General features: G+C 46.2%; 2 protein-coding genes across 3 annotated transcripts; both read left to right on the forward strand.

The window, feature by feature from the left end:
• Window positions 1–19: 19 nt before the first annotated feature.
• ccnj (cyclin J) lies at window positions 20–3,639 on the forward strand. The gene is made up of 6 exons (XM_061284997.1): window positions 20–1,173; window positions 1,336–1,428; window positions 1,700–1,910; window positions 1,975–2,274; window positions 2,438–2,597; window positions 2,713–3,639. The coding sequence occupies exons 2-6, from the start codon at window positions 1,360–1,362 to the stop codon at window positions 3,002–3,004; spliced, it is 1,032 nt and encodes a 343-aa protein (XP_061140981.1). The 5' UTR covers window positions 20–1,173; window positions 1,336–1,359; the 3' UTR covers window positions 3,005–3,639.
• A 706-nt stretch (window positions 3,640–4,345) lies between these two features.
• On the forward strand, window positions 4,346–17,419 carry btaf1 (BTAF1 RNA polymerase II, B-TFIID transcription factor-associated). 2 transcript variants are annotated; one of them, XM_061285213.1, is made up of 38 exons: window positions 4,346–4,784; window positions 5,530–5,653; window positions 5,793–5,907; window positions 7,044–7,178; window positions 7,528–7,730; window positions 8,015–8,148; window positions 8,318–8,447; window positions 8,537–8,605; window positions 8,719–8,808; window positions 8,878–8,973; window positions 9,059–9,235; window positions 9,322–9,462; window positions 9,555–9,679; window positions 9,886–10,006; window positions 10,192–10,296; window positions 10,395–10,544; window positions 10,677–10,819; window positions 10,960–11,134; window positions 11,227–11,430; window positions 11,966–12,389; window positions 12,436–12,665; window positions 12,742–12,895; window positions 12,967–13,076; window positions 13,218–13,419; window positions 13,509–13,657; window positions 13,747–13,899; window positions 14,000–14,121; window positions 14,188–14,355; window positions 14,443–14,520; window positions 14,600–14,729; window positions 14,807–14,948; window positions 15,029–15,159; window positions 15,251–15,370; window positions 15,512–15,664; window positions 15,815–16,023; window positions 16,098–16,257; window positions 16,353–16,523; window positions 16,644–17,419. In XM_061285213.1, the coding sequence occupies exons 1-38, from the start codon at window positions 4,771–4,773 to the stop codon at window positions 16,794–16,796; spliced, it is 5,610 nt and encodes a 1,869-aa protein (XP_061141197.1). In that variant the 5' UTR covers window positions 4,346–4,770; the 3' UTR covers window positions 16,797–17,419. The 2 variants fall into 2 exon arrangements, with proteins under 2 accessions (XP_061141197.1, XP_061141198.1); XM_061285214.1 differs by having other exon boundaries at window positions 12,463–12,665.
• Window positions 17,420–19,268: the final 1,849 nt, after the last annotated feature.

Raw genomic sequence — 19,268 nt, forward strand, 5'->3', positions numbered from 1 at the left:
GTCCTGTCCTGTCCTGTCCTGTCCTGTCTCGGACCTCCTGCTGCCGACTGGACGGACGCCACTCATGTGGAGGAGAGAAACGAATTCACTTGCAAATTGCTATTCACTCCTATGTCTTATTTTACACAAAAATAAACTTGTTACTGGCTGGCACTTTTTTTTTTTTTTAATCGTTGTTGCAGATATCTTTTTTTCTTATTGTAAATTTAATGACATTTGTGTTTTATTCAAACAAAATGTGACTTTGGCTTGAGAGTAAGAATATTCTGCAGCGCAGACCTCCACGATGCAGAAACACTTTTTTCCTGTGGGTGGCAGTAACGCACTGTTTTCACGATTATTATGAGTACAGTATGACTGTAAAAACGTCTTTGGTCTTCTTCATTTTTGACAACTTCTCATCAAATATCTTTTTTAAATGTCAAAGAACATTTTTATTTCATTCAAAATACACGTGCAGCAGCGTTAGCGTAATGTTGCCGGTTCAAATCCAGGCTCCAGCCCTGATGTGTGATGTTCTCATGTTCTTCCAGTGCTTATCTGACTTTGATTTGGATTGGATTGGATTTTGTGGACTTCAGCTTGCAGTGGCAATGCTTGATGTGAAGGGCTGTCCGTTTGATGCACACTTGTGCAATAACTAGTTTGCACAAATGATTGACTTTTAATTATTTGATTTGAATAGTTATATGCATCTAAGTGGTGGCATGGTGGACAACAGAATGCTATCCATTTGTTAAATATGTCTATTTACATTTAATTGACTGAGTTCTGTTGCTCTTCCCCATTGTGCTGCTTTCACGACCAATTAGAAATGTGTCGAATTAGACAGTGACCGCTTACTAGAAAATCAACTGTAGCGATCAAAACCCTCATGCTTGAATGTTGTAAACATGATATAGTCTAAGGTGATTTCTCATCAACTGTATACAAATATAGGGCCTAGTTGGGACCTTCATTGTGGCTTATTTCATTTCGTAACTGAAGGGGGCTCACCTAGATGATGTAACTTCCGTTGACACTGAAGGCCACAGCCGCGTTTGCTGGGCTCGTGTCAAGGGATGAAGCTTCACTGACTGATTGCTTACGCGGTGCAAAAGCATGTTCTACGAGTATACGTTGGACTTTATTTCAGCAAAACGGGCCGCTCTATTCCATTGATGTGCTCTCTGGGTGAGTATTCGCTTTTCCAAACTCTCTTTAACGAACTAGATGCAACCGGTGCAACTGCCTGCACGCGTGCCACCAAAATCAGCTGTAGCACGGATGGATTCGAACATTCTGGACAGACTAATTGACGCTCGCTAGAATGTAATTGACAGTTTGCTTTTTCAGTTGTTTCAAAAGCCCCTGTGTTAAATGGAGCTAGAGGACCAGTGGTGGCAAGGACAACTGGCTAAAGATATTCACCAGGCGCTGCGAAACAATGTGAGTGAGTGAGTGAATGGGTTTCCAGTCTGGGATTTAGCGTGGCGGGCTGCTCACTCGTTAGCAAAATTGTCTCTTCATTCAGTGAAGAAAGGTGTGACCAAACTGTGTTTATAGCAGCTCCATACATTTTTAAAACCCCGTTTGTGACAAATGCATGTGACTCTGAATTTGCATCAGCTTGTGGTTTGTGCATTCACAAGCTAGGTGGTATAGTGAAAGAATGAAGCTGCAGTAGCATTCTCAAAGGCAAAATGTCTTCTTCATTCAGGAGCTCAGCCTGCCCTCCTTTAAAGGCCAGTCCCCTCAGCTCAACTTGAGGCGATACTTTGCAGACCTCATAGCCATCATCAGCAACCACTTCCGGCTGTGTCCCACAGCGAGACACCTTGCTGTCTACCTGCTGGACCTCTTCATGGACCGCTACGATGTCACGACGCAGCAGCTTCACATGGTCTCGCTCTCGTGTCTTCTTTTGGCAAGTAAGTGTGCGAAGGGTCTTTCTTCTTCTCACTGCGTAGTAATGCTCCGCTTTCCTTTCTGCAGGTAAATTTGAGGAAAGGGAGGACAAGGTTCCAAAATTGGAGACACTGAATAGTCTAGGGTGCATGCGCTCCATGAACGTAGTTATGACCAAGCAGGCTCTTCTCCACATGGAGCTGTTCCTGCTGGAATCCTTCCAGTGGAACCTGTACCTCCCCACAGCAGCTCATTTCATCGAATACTACCTTTCTATCGCAGTTCACGAGGGAGACCTACACGATGGCTTGCCTATGACCTGTGTAGAGAAAACAAAACTCTACATGGCCAAGTATGTCGATTACTTCCTGGAAGTCTCCCTGCAAGGTAATGGTACACATGTGAACTAATTGCTGAAGAACTTCTCTTAGTTTTTATCAAGACACCTGGGAGTTGTTTGAAATTGGTTCATAACCTCTCCAACTTGAACAGCAATGACATGCCGCTTGTATGTGTCCATTTTGTTAAGTGTCTTTTCTATTTTGCCCAGATCATGTGTTTTTATGTTTTGAACCCTCTCTGGTGGCCGCTGCATGCGTGGCTGCCTCACGCCTCATCCTGCACGTATCCCCTACTTGGGCACCCCGATTGCAGCGGCTCACGGGCTATACATTGGAGAACCTGGTCCAATGTACCGAGAAACTCCTCATGTGTGTATTGGAATGATCTGACAATGAATTCTAGAAATTCTCCTCGCAAAAAATGTCTGTTGTAAAGTTACAAGAATTCTCTCAACTGATTTTTCACTGTCCTCTTTTTGTTTAGCGCACATGACAGTGATGTGAAAGAGGCCAACAAGCATAAGTGCCAGCAGCCGGGCCAACAGCTACAGCAGCAAGTTCAGACGGTCTACCACAGTTCGAGCCAGGCAGCCACTGTGGCCCAGTACCTGCACCGGCCCGGCACGCAGTATCCCCGGCAAGTTGCGCAGTCGGCTCTCGTCCCAAACCACAGACCGAGCGCATATCTGGCCCACACCGCCACCGTGCAGGTCTCCAACGGCCCAGTGGCAGGGCAGTACTCGGGCCATCACTGCCTCATTGGATCCAAAGTCTAACCTTACGGAAAGAGCTTACTTGCCAAGCCGGCAGTTGTGCTACGTGCTATCACAGCTGATGATGGTTTTGAGGGATTTAGAGATTGAGAAGAAATCAAACGACTATTAAAAGTCCATGAAATTAGAAAGAATGCTTTTAATTTAGGAGGACTTGATGAGATAGGCGCAGCATGTTGGACCTTTGAGCTATGTGCAATATGTATGCTCTGTAGTCATTTTCTGTGGAGAGCCAGTGTAAGGATTTTTGTTCAATTGAGTACCGCTAGTGACTTTGCACTGCTTATCCTCACTAGGGTTGTATTACTATAATTTTGCATCAGGCCCAAATTCTATCGAATTAAAACAAAGTATCTTTGAAGTATTGATCACAGTGCCTTATAGCGGTGCTGTTAATGACTCCTAAGTTGAGGGAAGAACAGCACAGGGTTTGGGACCGTTTGTGGGCAGTGAATATTTTGTGAGCGCAATTGTATTTTCTTTCTGTACATGTATGGATTTTTTGTTTACGTATTTGTGAACTGTTGAAAGAATCAGTTCATATGCAGAGACAGTGTTGCTCTTCTGTAGACAGATTATTTCAGTGTCAGTGGTGTGCACTAATGCGCATTTTAAATAAAACACAAATCTCTGTTGAACTGAATTTGCTTTCTGAAATAGCATATTTGTGTTATCCAAACATTTTGACACTATTGACGGCATTTGCCTAAAACAGACTCTTTTATATCTTAAAATCGTTCAGGTCTCTTTCACAATTAGGAAATAGACAAACATAAACCTCAGATAAGGATAAACAAATTAAATACACATTTTATGCACACAAACAGGATATTTTTCATCCCACAGGAGGCTTTCTTCTTCGTGTCGATAGGGAAAGAGTTCAGGACCATGGTCAGCTCTAGCTATTGTCAAGAACCCCCCCCCCCCCCACCCACCCACACACACACACACGCACATGCACAGACACGCTGCCTAGCTATTTAATTGTACTTATAACTTGTTCAACATAAAATCAAATATAGAGAACATACGGTGACAGTACGACAATCGTGAATATGAAAAACGCCAGCTTTGTAAAAGCAAAGCTTTGTCAAAATATGATTCATATGTACGCGATGACGGGGTTTTGTGCAAACACAAAAAGTGATGTATTGGCTACATGTCGTATTTTAAAAGTTCGCCTATACCCACGCGAAATAAAATAATGCACTCAGCAAAGGTTAAAAAAAAAAACTCCATTCGCGTTTTTTTTTTCTTTATTCGTATTCCCTTTTAACGCGTACGTTCATTGGCTTGGCGTGATGTGTGTAGCCAATCAGCGATCACCTTCCACAGAGGAAGGAATAAATGCAAGATGGCCCCTCATATAAAAACAGTCTACTCGGTCGCCTTGTCAGCGACACAAAATAACTCTTTATACTTAATTAGGTTGAAGTATTTATCTGCAAAGAGTTCTGAAGGGTAACGTAAGCCATGGATTCATATGTCTGTGGTACTTGGTAACATTTGGTGGCAGAAGATACCGGGGAGGCAAGAGAGACAACTTTGAAGCCATGAATTGAAAGTGAACTCGGCGTCTTGTTTCGACACACTTGGGGCGCTCGCTCAGTAGCACATCCGCAGACTGCCGGGCCTCGACTCGCTAACGCTAGCCGCTAACTAGCCTGCTGTCATTATTCGCCACACTTCGGAATCCATTTACAGTGATCGTGTTGAGTCTATAGTTTCGATTTGAATGTGGGACGGGAAGAGCGACAGGACTCCTGAACATGGCTGTAACAAGGTGAGATCCGCCTATGTTACGCTAATGCATAGTTTGTATGTGTCGGACTTGACTCAAACAATTGGCTAGCTAGCCTACTTAACAGTGTGGCGTTCGATTTCGCAGAGAACGGCGTAGCGACAGCTATGCTGTCCTACCAGCCCTTCTGTAAACAGTGTCATGTTGGGCAAAACTCGAGTCAGCGTACACATTCGTGTTGACACCGGCTCCATCTTACTCTTGATCTGATTGTGCAGCGGTGTTGTGCACCGACCGCTGCTTCATGTAGTGAAGTCAAGTTGCTGGATGCAGGATGCAGAACGACAACGTGATGACACGATGTTTGGGTCCGCTGACTCCTAAACTCGAACACTCTCATAGTATAAGTGGAGGTATCGAAGAGGAATCGGGATCCGCTTTCAAATATTGTTCGAATGATCTGATGACTGTGGCCTGTTCCAATTCCTCTTGGTGTGACCGTGGTAACAATCTACTACTTTTCTGGGGGCAAAAGCTATATACACACCTTTCAATCCACACCACTTTATTTATATACTGCTTAGTTAAAGCACAGTTGCTCCATCGTTAGGCATGAGTGTTGCTGCCCCATACATTCCGTAGCAAAAATGCTATATGGACGTATTGATCAGAAATTCTTGAATTACTCCTCCATCCCAAGTTTCTGTTTTGTAGAGCTATTCATATTGTCTTGTGCTCATTGCCTCACTTGTTGTTTGTGCTGACCTTTATGTCCATTTATTTCTAGACTTGATCGTTTGTTCATCCTACTTGACACTGGAACAACTCCAGTAACTAGGAAAGCAGCAGCCCAGCAGCTCGGAGAAGTGGTTAAACTCCACCCGCATGAGCTTAATAACTTATTGGCCAAGGTATGTTTTTTTCAAATGGGTGTCATAACGAGGCTAACTTGGGCTATTTGGCTGGCTTGTTTGTGTTTTCAAACCTCATTGTTTTGCTCATCGGACATTTGAATTGTCAATGCGCTAAATTGATTCTGTCTATTCTAAGGTCTTGACCTATCTAAGGAGTCCCAACTGGGACACTCGTATAGCCGCAGGACAAGCTGTGGAAGCTATTGTGAAAAATATTCCAGAATGGAACCCTGCCCCAAAGCCTAAAGAAGGTGATTGCCAAGGCTGGCCATAAAACACTGCATGCTTCTTTGGTTTAATTACGGAGGCTCTCAAAATTTGGGCTGTATTTAAACCCAACCTGTCACATTAACTTCACCTTTTTGTGACTGACTACCCACTGCTTTGTTTTGAAGAAGAAAAAGTGTCTTTTTTTGAATTCACTTTATGGTAAGATTTGTAATAGGGGTGTAAATCGCGGGTTTTGTCACGATACGATATCGTATCGATACAAAGAACGACGATACGATATTTGCCGATATCTTAAAGCCTGCTGCGATTCATTCACGATATATCACGATATAGTGCTCTACGATCGATATATTTTTTTTTTAAAATAAAAAATATAGAACAATATCCTGATTTATAACAATTCATACGCAAAATCAACAAGGTACTGCAAAGTCTTTATTTAGGAAATGACAAGAGTATTGTAGTATACAAAGTGCTTATTTTAACACTGAACTTTGATGTCGTGGTTTTTCTTTAAATGTGCGGCGAGATTTGTGCTCCCCGAATATTTGATCACCGCATGGCAGGATTTACAAACTGCAAGTGTCTTGGCCGTTGAGTCATCTTTTTTCTTTGGAATCCAAAGTGCTTCCAAAGAATGACTTGAAGCCTAAAGGGGAGCCAATTTCCTCGTCTTTTTGGACACTAGCCATAGCACCAGCCCAGGAGCCCCGTACTAGTTGTCAACTCCCCTTTCACGTGCCTGCTCTGCTCACAACGCAACACGCCGCCTCCCTGCTCCCGGAAAGAGGAAGCAAGCAACAATCGACTGGATTTCAAAATAAAGTTGCGTCTGATGTCCGAGGTCAAAAAGGAGCGATATAGATCGATGTTTACGTTTAGCATCGATGCCAATAAATCGTAGAGCATTATATCGATGAATCGTTACACCCCTAATTTGTAACCATGATATGTATGTAGCAAGTCATTTGGTCAATACTGACTATAAGAATAGAGTGCTTACAAAGTTGTGATTTGTTTCAAGAGGAATAGCAAAGCTCTCGGAGTGGACTTTTGTCTTTCTATTTACGTAGTATTTATCGAAGAAAGAAGGCCAAATGTACCATATTTTGTAACGTATTGTCAGTTGTGCTGTCCGTCGTTCCTTTTCTTCCAGAGTCATTATCGCCTGAGGATCCAGCCAGCGAGAGGCTGAGTTTCTACCATTTTGACATTTGCCGCCTACTCAAACACGGTGCATCTCTTCTGGGATCCGCTGGTGCAGAGTTTGAATTGCAAGATGACAAAATGTGTAAGTCAAGCCATCTTAACACGAGCTTGATGTAGCAAAGCAGGTGTTTTTTGTGTCAATGGTGTTTTTGGAAATGTCAACAAAATGAGCCATATTTACACAGAGCTGCTAAAAAGCAGACTTCAACCAAATATTGACACAGAGCTGCTCAAGAGCCCCGGAAGCATTTGTAATCATGTGACTTTTTCTAGCTATCATTCACAATTTCACGATAGAATGTGGCGTAATCCGACTTGAAAAGATCATGTTCAAAATGTTTGCGTCCATTTAATAAGTGGTTTGTAGCAGCTGCAATAGTCATGTTACTACTTGGCTTGTCGAATGGTTCCCAACTGTTGTATACTTTCAGGTGAGATGGACCCCAAGGAACGCCTGGCCTGCCAAAGAAAGCTTCTTCAGAAGAAGTTGGGACTTGACATGGGCGCCGCCATTGGCATGGACACCGAGGAGCTGTTCAATGACGAAGACCTGGACTATACTTGTCCGTCGAGCGTCTCGAGGCCTCAAGGAAGCAAGATTACAGCAGCAGGGTCCAGCTCCCGTAATTACGTCGTAGGTCTTCCTTTCAGCATCATAACTTTTCCTGACCCAAACTGAGCGCGCGTGAGCCTCTGCTACCAAGTATTTTGCATTAGCTCTTCCCGTCTGACATATTTGCTTGGTGGACGAGAAGTGGAGCACATTATGCAAATGTTGCTTTGTAAGATATCAGACTTTTCATTTAAGAGCGCCGCTACGGTGAATTTGACAATTCTTTGGTGCACTATTTGTTTTGGTGTTCTTTCAAACCGTATGTCTTGTGTGATGTAATGAAATAACCAACCTAATGGTTTCAGCCTATTCAAGCTGCCGAATTGATCGACTCGGAATTCCGGCCAGGCATGAGCAATCGCCAGAAGAATAAGGCAAAGAGGCTGGCAAAGCTAGTTGCAAAACAGAAATCCAGAGACTTGGATCCAAATGAAAAAAGGTGAGGAGCAAAAGCAGATTGGGAAACTGCAACCAAATGTCCTAGCATGTGAAATGCAAAACAGCATTTCACATGCTAGGACATTTGGTTGCACTGGTTGATCTGCCGGCCCACATTTAAGGGGACATAGTTTCAATAACATGATGATTTTGTTTTTTTTCTTCCCCAGTAATGACAGTTTTGAAGGTGAGCCTGAAGAGAAACGAAGGAAAACCACCAGCATAGTTCTTGACCCGCCAGCAACAGAACATAAAGTTCTAATGAACAAAGTTCAGGATTACGCCAGTCTTTCAGACGAGGTAATGAAACTGGGCATGTATCCATACGTGTATCGATACCTAGTGAAAATTGTGTGACGCGTGCGCTCGTGCCTCTTCTTGATTTTTAGCCACAAGAATGGCCATTGGAAAGCTTCAGTGAAGAACTCTGCAACGACCTCTTTAATCCTTCCTGGGAGGTAAAAAAAGTTCTTTCAGACCTTATGGAGAAGTCAACTGAGAAAAAGCACAATATCGTCTTTGCAGTCTGATGAATAGAGCAGCAATAGCCACTCGTACATGTCGTTTCCAGATCCGTCACGGTGCAGGCACTGGTCTTCGAGAAATCCTCAAGTCCCACGGCGCAGGAGGTGGCAAACTTGCGGGAAGTACTGCCGAGCAGGTGTTTGATCGATCATTATTCTTGCCAGTTGAGAACGCCATTTGAGCACTAACTCTTATGTTGTTACAGATGTCGCGGCAGCACGAGGAGTGGATACAAGACCTCGTCATCCGTTTGCTGTGCGTCTTTGCTCTGGACCGTTTTGGAGATTTTGTATCGGATGAGGTGGGTGTTCACGACGCTCTCTGCTTCACATCATCGGAATTCTTTGCTTTTAACTAAGCACCGGTGTTGTTCCGGTGTCGATCAGGTTGTGGCTCCTGTCCGAGAGACGTGTGCTCAGACGCTTGGTGTGGCACTGCGCCACATGAGTGAGACCGGGGTGTCCATGACAGTCGATGTGCTGCTGAAGCTGCTCAAAGAAGACCAGTGGGAGGTCCGTCACGGAGGCCTGCTCGGAATCAAATACGCACTCGCGGTCCGACAGGTACGCTTGCGAAGTGACGCGATCGCCACGTAAATACTTTGGAGCGTCACTAACCATCCATCGTTTGTGTTCTTCTTACCTCTTAGGACCTGATCTCTGTTTTACTCCCACGGCTGCTCCCTGCCATCACTGAGGGCCTTCAGGACCTCGATGATGATGTCAGGGCTGTGGCTGCTGCGGCACTCATCCCTGTGGTGGAAGGCTTGGTACAGTTACTGCCCAATAAGGTTAGTTTCAAAAGAGCTGTCTGTCGCACATGACGGTGTTTAAGGAAACCTCAAGGTTTCATGTTTGTAACGGACCTTTCTGTGCGCCACAGGTACCGTTCATCGTAAACACATTGTGGGATGCTCTTTTGGATCTGGACGACCTCACCGCTTCCACCAACAGCATCATGACATTGTTATCGTCTTTGCTCACCTACCCGCAGGTTCGACAGTGCAGGTTGGTCCGATTGAGGTTCTCAGAGTCAAAGCTGAACGCTAACAATTGGCAGTCATCACCGAGACCTCGGTCTTTCGATCTCGATGACATAACGCCTTCGCTTCCAGAATTTTAAACAGTTTGACAAAGAGTTTTCAAACCTTGAGTTCTTTCTCTGGATGGAGATGTGTTGGAATTGCGTCGATCAACTTTCTTGGTCTCTGTAGTATGCAGCAGTCCTTAACGGTGCTGGTCCCCCGGGTTTGGCCCTTCTTGAGGCACACTATCTCATCTGTTCGGCGGGCAGCGCTAGAAACGCTTTACACGCTCCTGTCTAAATCTGACCAGGTAATGTGTACAATACAAATCAATGTTTGAAATATGAAGTGTTCTTTTTCTTGAATTGATCGCTAACATTCAGTATGGATGCTTGCATGATGTACACTGGGGTCTAAATCTGACCGGGTAATGCGTTCCTATAAAAAGTGTTCTTTTTTGAAGTCCTTGTTAGCTGATGTGCTTTTCGCCATCAGAAATGTGCATTGTGGATCAACCCCATCCTCCAAGATATGCTCCGTCACATGTTCCAGTCTTGTATACTTGAAAGCAATGAGGAAATTCTGGAACTGATCCAAAAGGTACGATGAAGCCAAGAGAAATGAGTGGGGATTCTTCACTATTTCCTCTGTTTTTAGATCTTGTCCATAGTTCTTAAGCTGCGTCCGTTTGCGTCCAGGTGTGGGCGGAGCTACTCTCTCAGGCCCCGCAACAGTTTGTGGTAGCAGCCAGCTGTCCATGGATGGGCGCCTGGCTCTGTCTCATGATGCAGGCCTCGCACATTCCCATAGACATCAACATGTTGCTTGAAGTCAAGGCTCGCGCCAAGGTTCTTCTGGCCACTTGAATCACTTGACTTTGAAATGTGCCACTCCCAAAATATGCTGTAGTCATGAAATATGAAAATGCCCTGATCAGATTCTTGGACAAAGCGTTGAGTGCATTTGTGTCAATGCAACAGGATAAAGCTGGTTCAAAGGCACGCCAAGGCACCAACCAGATCAAGGAAACGGTCCAGGAGTACATAGCGGGGGCAGAGACGGTGACCGACGACCCAGTATCGAGGGACTATGTGGTGTTCCGCGCTCGCCTTATGGCTGCCAAGTGAGTCGGCATGCTTTCACAGCATGAACCCACCTTTTTTTTTTTTTTTTTTACTCCCCCCCCCCCTTCTTGTGACTGACGTGGCTCCGTTTTTCAAGAGTATTTTTATTTTTAGACCTTCTCTCATCTCTTTGTTCCAGATTGCTTGGGGCTCTATGTAAGTGTATATGCGAGCCTCATCTCAATGCTGCGTCTCAGGAGATCCGTCCAGCTGAGTCCCTGGGCCAGTTATTGCTCTTTCACCTTAATTCAAAGTCTGCACTTCAGCGAATAGCTGTAGCTCTTGTACTCTGTGAGTGGGCTTCTCTGCAAAAGGTGAAACGCTCTTTTGTCTTCTTTTTGCGTGCCCCGCGAGGCCCCTCGTTTCAAAGCAGATCTTGATTTCTGTTTCAAATGTTCCCCGTTAGGATTGCCAGATAGTGTCGAGTGCGGTGCAGCCTCGTCTCCTCGCCATTCTGTCCGAGCAGTTGTATTACGACGAGATAGCCATCCCTTTCACGCGGATGCAGAACGAGTGCAAGCAGCTCATCGCCTTGCTTTCTGAGGCTCACGTGGACGTTCAAGACCGCCTCAATTGTAGTGTGTTCACTATCGATCAAGCCAACGAGCTGGTAGGACCACTAAGGCGCATTGGAATACGTGCTCGTGCACGCATTATCTGAGACAGCAAATGTATTTTCGTTTGATGCCTTGTCAGTGGGCGTACGGCAGGCGTCGGTCGGAAGAGGCATTTGAACTTTGAATACGGTCTGCGCGTTCCAATTCAATCTCGTGAAATGCTCGGAGAGCCTCGCTCCCAATGTATACACTCTTATTTTTAAAAGCCTGATGCAGCTGAGACTTGAGTTTGTTTTCCTACGATGCAAATCTGGATACGCACAGTCTCTCAAAGTCATCTATGCTACTGTATAATAAGTCACTAGCAGTTAAGTCAACTAGCCGAAAAGTACCGACTGAAAAACGTTACCGTTCATAAGGTTATCGGCTTGCACGCAGAGATGTACTCCAACGCGTCATTTGCGTGCCGCTCTCCTCCACGCCATGTTGATCGAGACCGTTGTAAGCCGACGTTTGGCAGACTACGAAAACTACAAAACAGCTCTGCACCCAGTCATGCCAACTCCCATTCTCCTGCTTATTCCCTAGTTAAGCACCATCTTCACAGAATCAACAGCTGCTTTGAATGTGACCACAAAACCGTGGCAGGTATTGGACAACAAGCGGCAGCAGGCCCAAGCCACAGTCATGGAAACCAGCCACGAATGGCAGCAGTTGCATCTACGTGTCCACATGTTCACCGCTTGTGCGGTGATCAACCTGCAAGTGCTTCCCGACAAACTCAACCCGCTGGTTCGACCTCTGATGGAGAGCATTAAGCGGGAGGAGAACACGCTTCTTCAGGGCTACGCCGCTTCTTTCATTGCCAAGCTGCTGCAGCAGTGTGCCGGACGCTCACCGTGCCCCAACCCCAAAATTATCAAAAACCTCTGCGCCTCACTTTGCGCAGACTCTTCGGTCACCCCTTCGTCCGCCTGCCCCGTACCACCCGCACCACAGGAAAACTCCAAAGGTAAGCCTCCAAAGCGCTCGTGTAGTTTTGGCGCCCACCCAAGTAGCATTTTCTTTTCCATTGTTGACATTAGGCGGCGGCGGCGGCGGCGGCGGCAGCTTGGACAAAGACTGCCTGCATCACATGGTTAACAAAAGTCAAGGCATCATGACTCTGTACCGTCATCAAAGGGCAGCATTTGCAATCACCAGTAAAAGGGGCCCTGTTCCCAAATCGTCCAAGACTCCCACGTCAGACCTTCCTCCAGGCAGCGCCATGGGTATCGACAATGACGAGGTATGACGGAATGAGCAGGTGAACTCCGAGCTGATGTCGTAAGCTGCAAATCTGCGTTGTATTTTGCTCCTTCTAGAGGAAGCCATGTCTTATTCAAAGGAGAGGGGCGGAGTTCTCGCTAACAACCATTGCGAGGCATTTGGGGAGCGACCTCACCGAGTCACTACCGTACCTTTGGGAGAACACCGTGGGGCCTTTGAGGACCGTAGTCAATGAAAAACATTTGATCGGTATGTTGAGTTGAAAAAGTGTTCTCAAACTGCATGGTCATCGTGTTGTAAGGGACTTTCCTGTCTTCCAGATAGGCAGATTGAGCTGGAAAGAGGTGACGTTGCAGCTCAGGAACTGGTCAACTCACTCCAAGTGCTTGAAGTCATGAGTGGAGCCATGTCCCGTGAGCTCAAACCTCTGGTATGGCTCTCCGGTTGTGTTTGCAATGTGCTGACAAGACTTTCTTGAGGTTGACCGTTGAGAACATTTCTTTCGTTGCATATGCATCAGCCCCAATTACTGCATTGAATGATCCTCTTTGTTTTTCCTGTTCAATTTCAGCTGCTGGAGCACCTTCCGCATCTCTTCACCTGCCTCCAGCATCCTTACACGGCAGTGCGTCACATGGCAGCTCGGTGCGTGGGCGTGCTTAGCAAGATAGCCACGCTGGACACCATGGATGCCTTTCTGGAGTGTGTCCTGCCCTGGTTAGCCGCCATTCACGACAGCACCAAGCAGGAGGGGGCCATCGAGGCTCTGGCTTGTATCCTTGGCACGCTGTCTCAAAGAAACGGACGGCGTTGTGTTTCAATTTGGGGTGAGATTGATTGTCCTTCACCAAGTGACTTTTAGGTGTCATGGAACAGTTGGATGTGGAGATAGTGCCCTACATCGTATTGCTGGTAGTACCGGTGTTGGGACGTATGAGCGATCCTAGCGACAGCATTCGTTTCATGGCCACGCAATGCTTTGCTACGCTCATCCGTCTCTTGCCACTGGAGGTAAGACGGCGCAAATGAGAAGCCGACCTGCACTCTCTCTGACCGACGCATTTGATCCCCGATCTGAGACGGCCCGCTTGTTTCCCTAGGCAGGCATACCGGACCCTCCTGCCATGTCTGCTGACCTGATCCGACAGAAGGCCAGAGAGCGACACTTCTTGGAACAACTGCTCGATGGCAGAAAACTGGAGAATTACAGCATCCCTGTGCCCATTAAGGCAGAGCTCAGGAAGTACCAGCAGGTATGCAGCTTGTTCAAGACTCTCAAAAGTAGTAAGTCCTTCTAGTGACAATGGTCTTGACGTGCGAGTGAAAATGGCCATTCGTTCGTCCATCTCGTAGGATGGTGTGAACTGGCTGTCCTTCCTAAACAAGTACAAGCTCCACGGGATCCTGTGTGATGACATGGGCCTCGGCAAGACTCTGCAGTCCATCTGCATTCTAGCAGGAGATCACTACCTCAGGTACTGGACGAATGGGAAATGAATCTTCCATGTTTTTATAAAGCACTTTGTCGATTTGCTTTTCAGGTCTCAGGAATATGCCAAGACGAAAGCGGCAGACGGCATCCCGCTGCCCTCTCTGGTGGTGTGCCCACCCACACTGACCGGTCACTGGGTGGACGAGGTCGGCAAGTTTTGCGCCAAAGAGTACCTCGATCCGCTGCACTATACTGGCCCACCTACGGAGAGAATGCGGTAAGTTGCTGGGGTGTGTGGGATGCACCTTTCATAGATATGCAAAGCAGGAAATGAGAATGACTGACTCTTTGGCTTTGCTGTCAGGTTACAACAGCAAGTGAAGAAACACAATCTTGTAGTTGCTTCTTACGACGTGGTACGAAACGACATTGACTTTTTTAAGTGAGTACCCTGTCTGCTTTTATTTCAAAGCGCCGCTTTCTTTTGTATTGCTCATGCCTTTTTATTTCCACCTTTGCAGAAATATCAAATTCAATTACTGTATTCTTGATGAAGGCCACATCATCAAAAATGGCAAAACCAAACTTTCCAAAGCTATTAAACAATTGGCTGCCAACTTCCGTGTCATCTTGTCGGGAACGCCGATTCAGGTGAGCTCCTTCCTGCGACGTTTGTTCAAACGGACCAAATTCTTCATGACTCATCCTTCTCCTCAACTCGTGCGCAGAATAACGTTCTGGAGCTCTGGTCCCTTTTTGACTTCCTGATGCCGGGCTTCCTGGGGACCGAGCGGCAATTTGCTGCACGTTACGGCAAACCCATCCTGGCCAGTCGTGACGCCAAAAGTTCCTCACGGGAACAGGAGGCCGGTACGGCAGCAGCTTCCTCCCCCGCCCCCGCCCCAAATGCTTGCTGGGATGTCAATGTGACGTGAGCTCTATCCGTGCAGGCGTCCTGGCCATGGAGGCGCTTCATCGGCAAGTGTTACCCTTCCTTTTGAGAAGGATGAAAGAGGATGTACTGCAGGACCTTCCTCCCAAAATAATTCAGGACTACTACTGTAACTTGAGTCCTCTTCAGGTTTGTCCCAGACCCTGCATGTACTTCATTCGATGTCGTGTTTTCATGGCGCTCTTCGATTATTTTGGGGACTTTTCATACAAACTCTCAGGTTCAGCTCTACGAAGACTTTGCCAAGTCCCGGGCCAAGGCGAGCGTAGACGATAGCATCTCTGCCTCTACAGAGCAAGAGGAAAAGCCCAAGCTGAAAGCCACAGGTCACGTCTTCCAGGTACAGCTGCCGCCGCCTCATTATCTAAGGCACACATTTTCAACCGATACAATTTTGGCCTTGTGAATCGGGCACAATGAACACCTTTGTACTGTGGTCTTTTTGAGAAAGGGCTATATGTATGTATATATGATGTTTCAGGCCCTGCAGTACCTGCGGAAGCTGTGCAACCACCCGAGCTTGGTGTTGACCCCACAGCATCCCGAGTACAAACGCGTCACGGAGCAGCTAGCGGGCCAAAGTTCCAACCTGCGGGACATTCAGCACGCTCCAAAACTCTCTGCACTAAAACAGGTCAGCAACTTCTTCTCATGATACTTCAATGGCTCTTCCATCTATAGGCAGGCATTGTTCATCGCTAAAAGCTCTCGTTTTCTTCTATAGCCAGCGGGTGATTGTGGGTCTGTTCAATGAATGTTTCAACTTCTGCCTGCCTTTGTTCAGTTGCTCCTCGACTGCGGACTCGGTGGCGGGGGTTCCGAAGAGAGCACCGAGGCAGTGGTGGCTCAGCATCGGGTGCTCATTTTCTGTCAGCTGAAGAGCATGCTGGATATTGTCGAGCACGACCTTCTGAAACCCAAAATGCCCACGGTCACGTACTTGCGACTGGATGGGAGCGTGCAGGCCGGCCTGCGCCACGGCATCGTGTCCCGGTGGGTGTTTGTCGACCAAGCTGCGACTCTTGCCGAAATCAATCTGAATCTGGTCTGCTGGCTTTTGGCTCCAGGTTTAACAACGATCCATCCATTGATGTGCTGCTGCTGACCACGCACGTGGGTGGTCTTGGTCTGAACCTGACTGGCGCTGACACGGTGGTGTTTGTAGAACATGACTGGAACCCGATGAGGGACTTGCAGGCCATGGACCGTGCTCATAGGATAGGCCAGGTACTCGCGGCGGCACGCTGCTGTGCGCTCTAAGCGCCGGTGAGCGGAAATAAAACGGCTGCTCATTTAAAGCGCGCGTGTTTTGTGCCGTGCAGAAAAGGGTCGTGAACGTGTACAGGCTCATCACTCGAGGCACCCTGGAAGAGAAGATCATGGGCCTGCAGAAGTTCAAGATGAATATAGCCAACACCATCATCAGCCAGGAGAATGCCAGCCTGCAGAGCATGGGAACAGACCAACTGCTCAACCTCTTCACGCTTGACAAGGTGAGAAAAAAACTTTTTACTCAACTGGAAAACAGTGAGCCGAATAAACACAATCTTATTTTATCGATTGCTACCCGGCCGGGGTGAAATTCAGTACGTATTCGTGTGTGCGTGTTTCAGGACGACAGAGGCGAGCAAAAGGGTGAGCAGTCCACGTCGAGCTCGGGAAAGGCCTCTATGAAGTCGGTGCTGGACGGCTTGGGAGAGCTCTGGGACCAGCAACAGTACGACAGCGAGTATAATCTGGACACTTTCATGCACTCCCTGCAGTAGCGCCACCTTGCCTCCCATACTCGCCTCACGGCTCTGGAATATCATATCGGCTGGCCGAGCAGGACCTGGTCAGAATCCCCGCAAGAACGTCTTCGAGCCAAGTGTCCCTATGACCGGCTGCGACAAAGTCTTTCACTGGTTATCAGTGAATCCTTTACAAAGTTGCAAAGGTAATCCGTTTGATCACGTGGACTCGGCAGCGTAAAATGGCTTTCTTCAGTAGTAGCTGCTACTTGTTGTGGCGGCAACCTTCTCCGCAATATGGTTCCTTCTTAGCCCTTCTCTTCCACCTCTGCGTCATAAAGCTCAACAGAATCCAGTCAGTCACCTTGCGCTCAAGTTAAACCTTGCCAATCCAAATGTCAGACACCACATCAAACTTTGTAGGAGACAACTGAGCACCTCTTCCTATCCACTAGATGGCGCCATTCTTTGCGTTATTCAAAAGTGATGCGGACAAGAGCCTGAGCAGAGGAAAAGTTGCGTCACAGAGACTAAACCTTTTTCAGGGGCTAAGCTGAAAATAGCTTCTGAAATGTATTTTAAAGAAATTCATATGTACACATTTCTTTTTGTTTATGAAAGTGGGATTGAAATAAATTCTACAAACCCTTTGAGCTACATTAAGCAACATTGTTTTGTACATCCTCAAAAAAAAGTGCTGAAATAAACTTTGTAGTCATGTAATCATGGTTCGCTTGGATGCAGAATTGAATGCCACAAGAGATGTTGGCGTTTTCGAAAACATCCCAAACAAGCTAGTCATGTTAAGATACCTGTGTACGTATAGCTTTGGTAAAAAAAAAAAAAAAATCAGGTCTCTGGACATTCAAAGTAGATGGAAATAAAGAACACTCTTTTAAGAAGAACATCAAACTCACTAAGTATGTTTAAGTCAAAGCAGCTGAACAGAATTCAGCCAAAATGGCGCTGAAACAAATTCTGATTTGAACCATCGTAGGCCAGTGTTGCAATAACACCATTCTTCTGTTGAAATGAGGATGAAAAATGCAAGATATTACTAAATGAATCCTAGAAATGACATACTGCACTATATATCGCAACTAGTACCTTTGCTTATTTTTGTCCTTTTGCCTCTGCACCCTTTCATTATTATTTTTATTCTATATTATTTTCTTCCTTTCTTCCTTCTTTGAGGCACATCCTTGTGTGCATGTGCGTGTGTGTCTTCTTGCACAGGGGATTCTGATAAGAGATGTCAGTGTCAGCCCTGGGGGAAGACGCTTGCTAATAGACTTTGCTCTGTGGAGGGAGGAGAATGCACTCCGAACATTATGTTCAAATATTCCGTCGTGTGTTAGTGTGTGTGTGCGCGCATACACATGCTCTAGCACATGCAGACTTAGTGCATATTGCTTGATTAAGCGGGTCATTTTTGCTGCTTTTATCATGCGTTGAGCAGTGACCCCTACGTGGGTGTAAACATCTCTATGTTTGAGAAATGCCTTCATTGTTGAGATGGTGCAGCAAGTTCTACCATATGCTCTTTCGATGATGTCATCTTGTTACGTCACACTCATTTGTATCCATGATTCATGCATGTGTGCGCATGAAACTTGGATGGTGGCTGTAGTGAACTGAAAGTGATCCGAAATGCTCCCTCCCGCTTTTCCATTGCAAGTGTACAGTGTGGACTCGCGTGGATTATATGGCATTAGTTTGCCCACATTAGGTTTTGCTGAAGGATTAGTCAACTCGCTTGAGCAGAAAAGCAGATTTGTCAGTCATGCTGTTGTAGTTCACTCTTCTTTTTACTGTCTATATCTCACATTAGTCACGCCCACAAAACCAAATGAAGAATTGAAGCCCCCTTGAGGCCTTCAATCAATGAACATCCAACAATAGCTGGAGGATGTTTTTCCAAAAGCCCTTTTTCCTGCACTCTGATTGATCACATAAATCCAAAGGAGTCTATGAATGGCCGTCGACAGCATATTGTTGAAAATACCTTTTCGGACTGTTTTCACGTCAACTCTTTCTTTTGCGTATCTCGATGCGTGGTGCACATCTAAACAAAGAGCCTTCACAAAATACTCTCTAATCTTCTTCCAGAGGGCAGGATTATTCATCCAGATAGCAACTCTGCTTTCTTGAATACAACCTTTCCTGTCTACACAAGTTGCAAATGTTGTATCAAAACTGACACGCCCCTCCCAAACAATTGTATCGCGTGTTTGGACTGGACTCGTGGGAGCCGAAAGGTACCTTAAAGGTACAGTGTGTCAAATACACTTGCGACCCAGTGGTGGACTAATAGAATGCAACCAACTGTTCATTTGGAATTTCTTCAGAAGCGGTGGAAGAAAAATGGCCTCACAAATGAGTGGCTCTTGGTATTTGAAGGTTGATCAGACATTTGAATGAACCATTGCCCAAATTGAATTTAAAATGTGTATCGCACATTAGTTCATATGCCCTGTGATATTTATCGTGCGCCTCACTGAACATTCG

Source organism: Syngnathus typhle, linkage group LG8 (genome assembly GCF_033458585.1).
Source record: "Syngnathus typhle isolate RoL2023-S1 ecotype Sweden linkage group LG8, RoL_Styp_1.0, whole genome shotgun sequence".
Lineage (NCBI taxonomy): Eukaryota > Metazoa > Chordata > Actinopteri > Syngnathiformes > Syngnathidae > Syngnathus > Syngnathus typhle.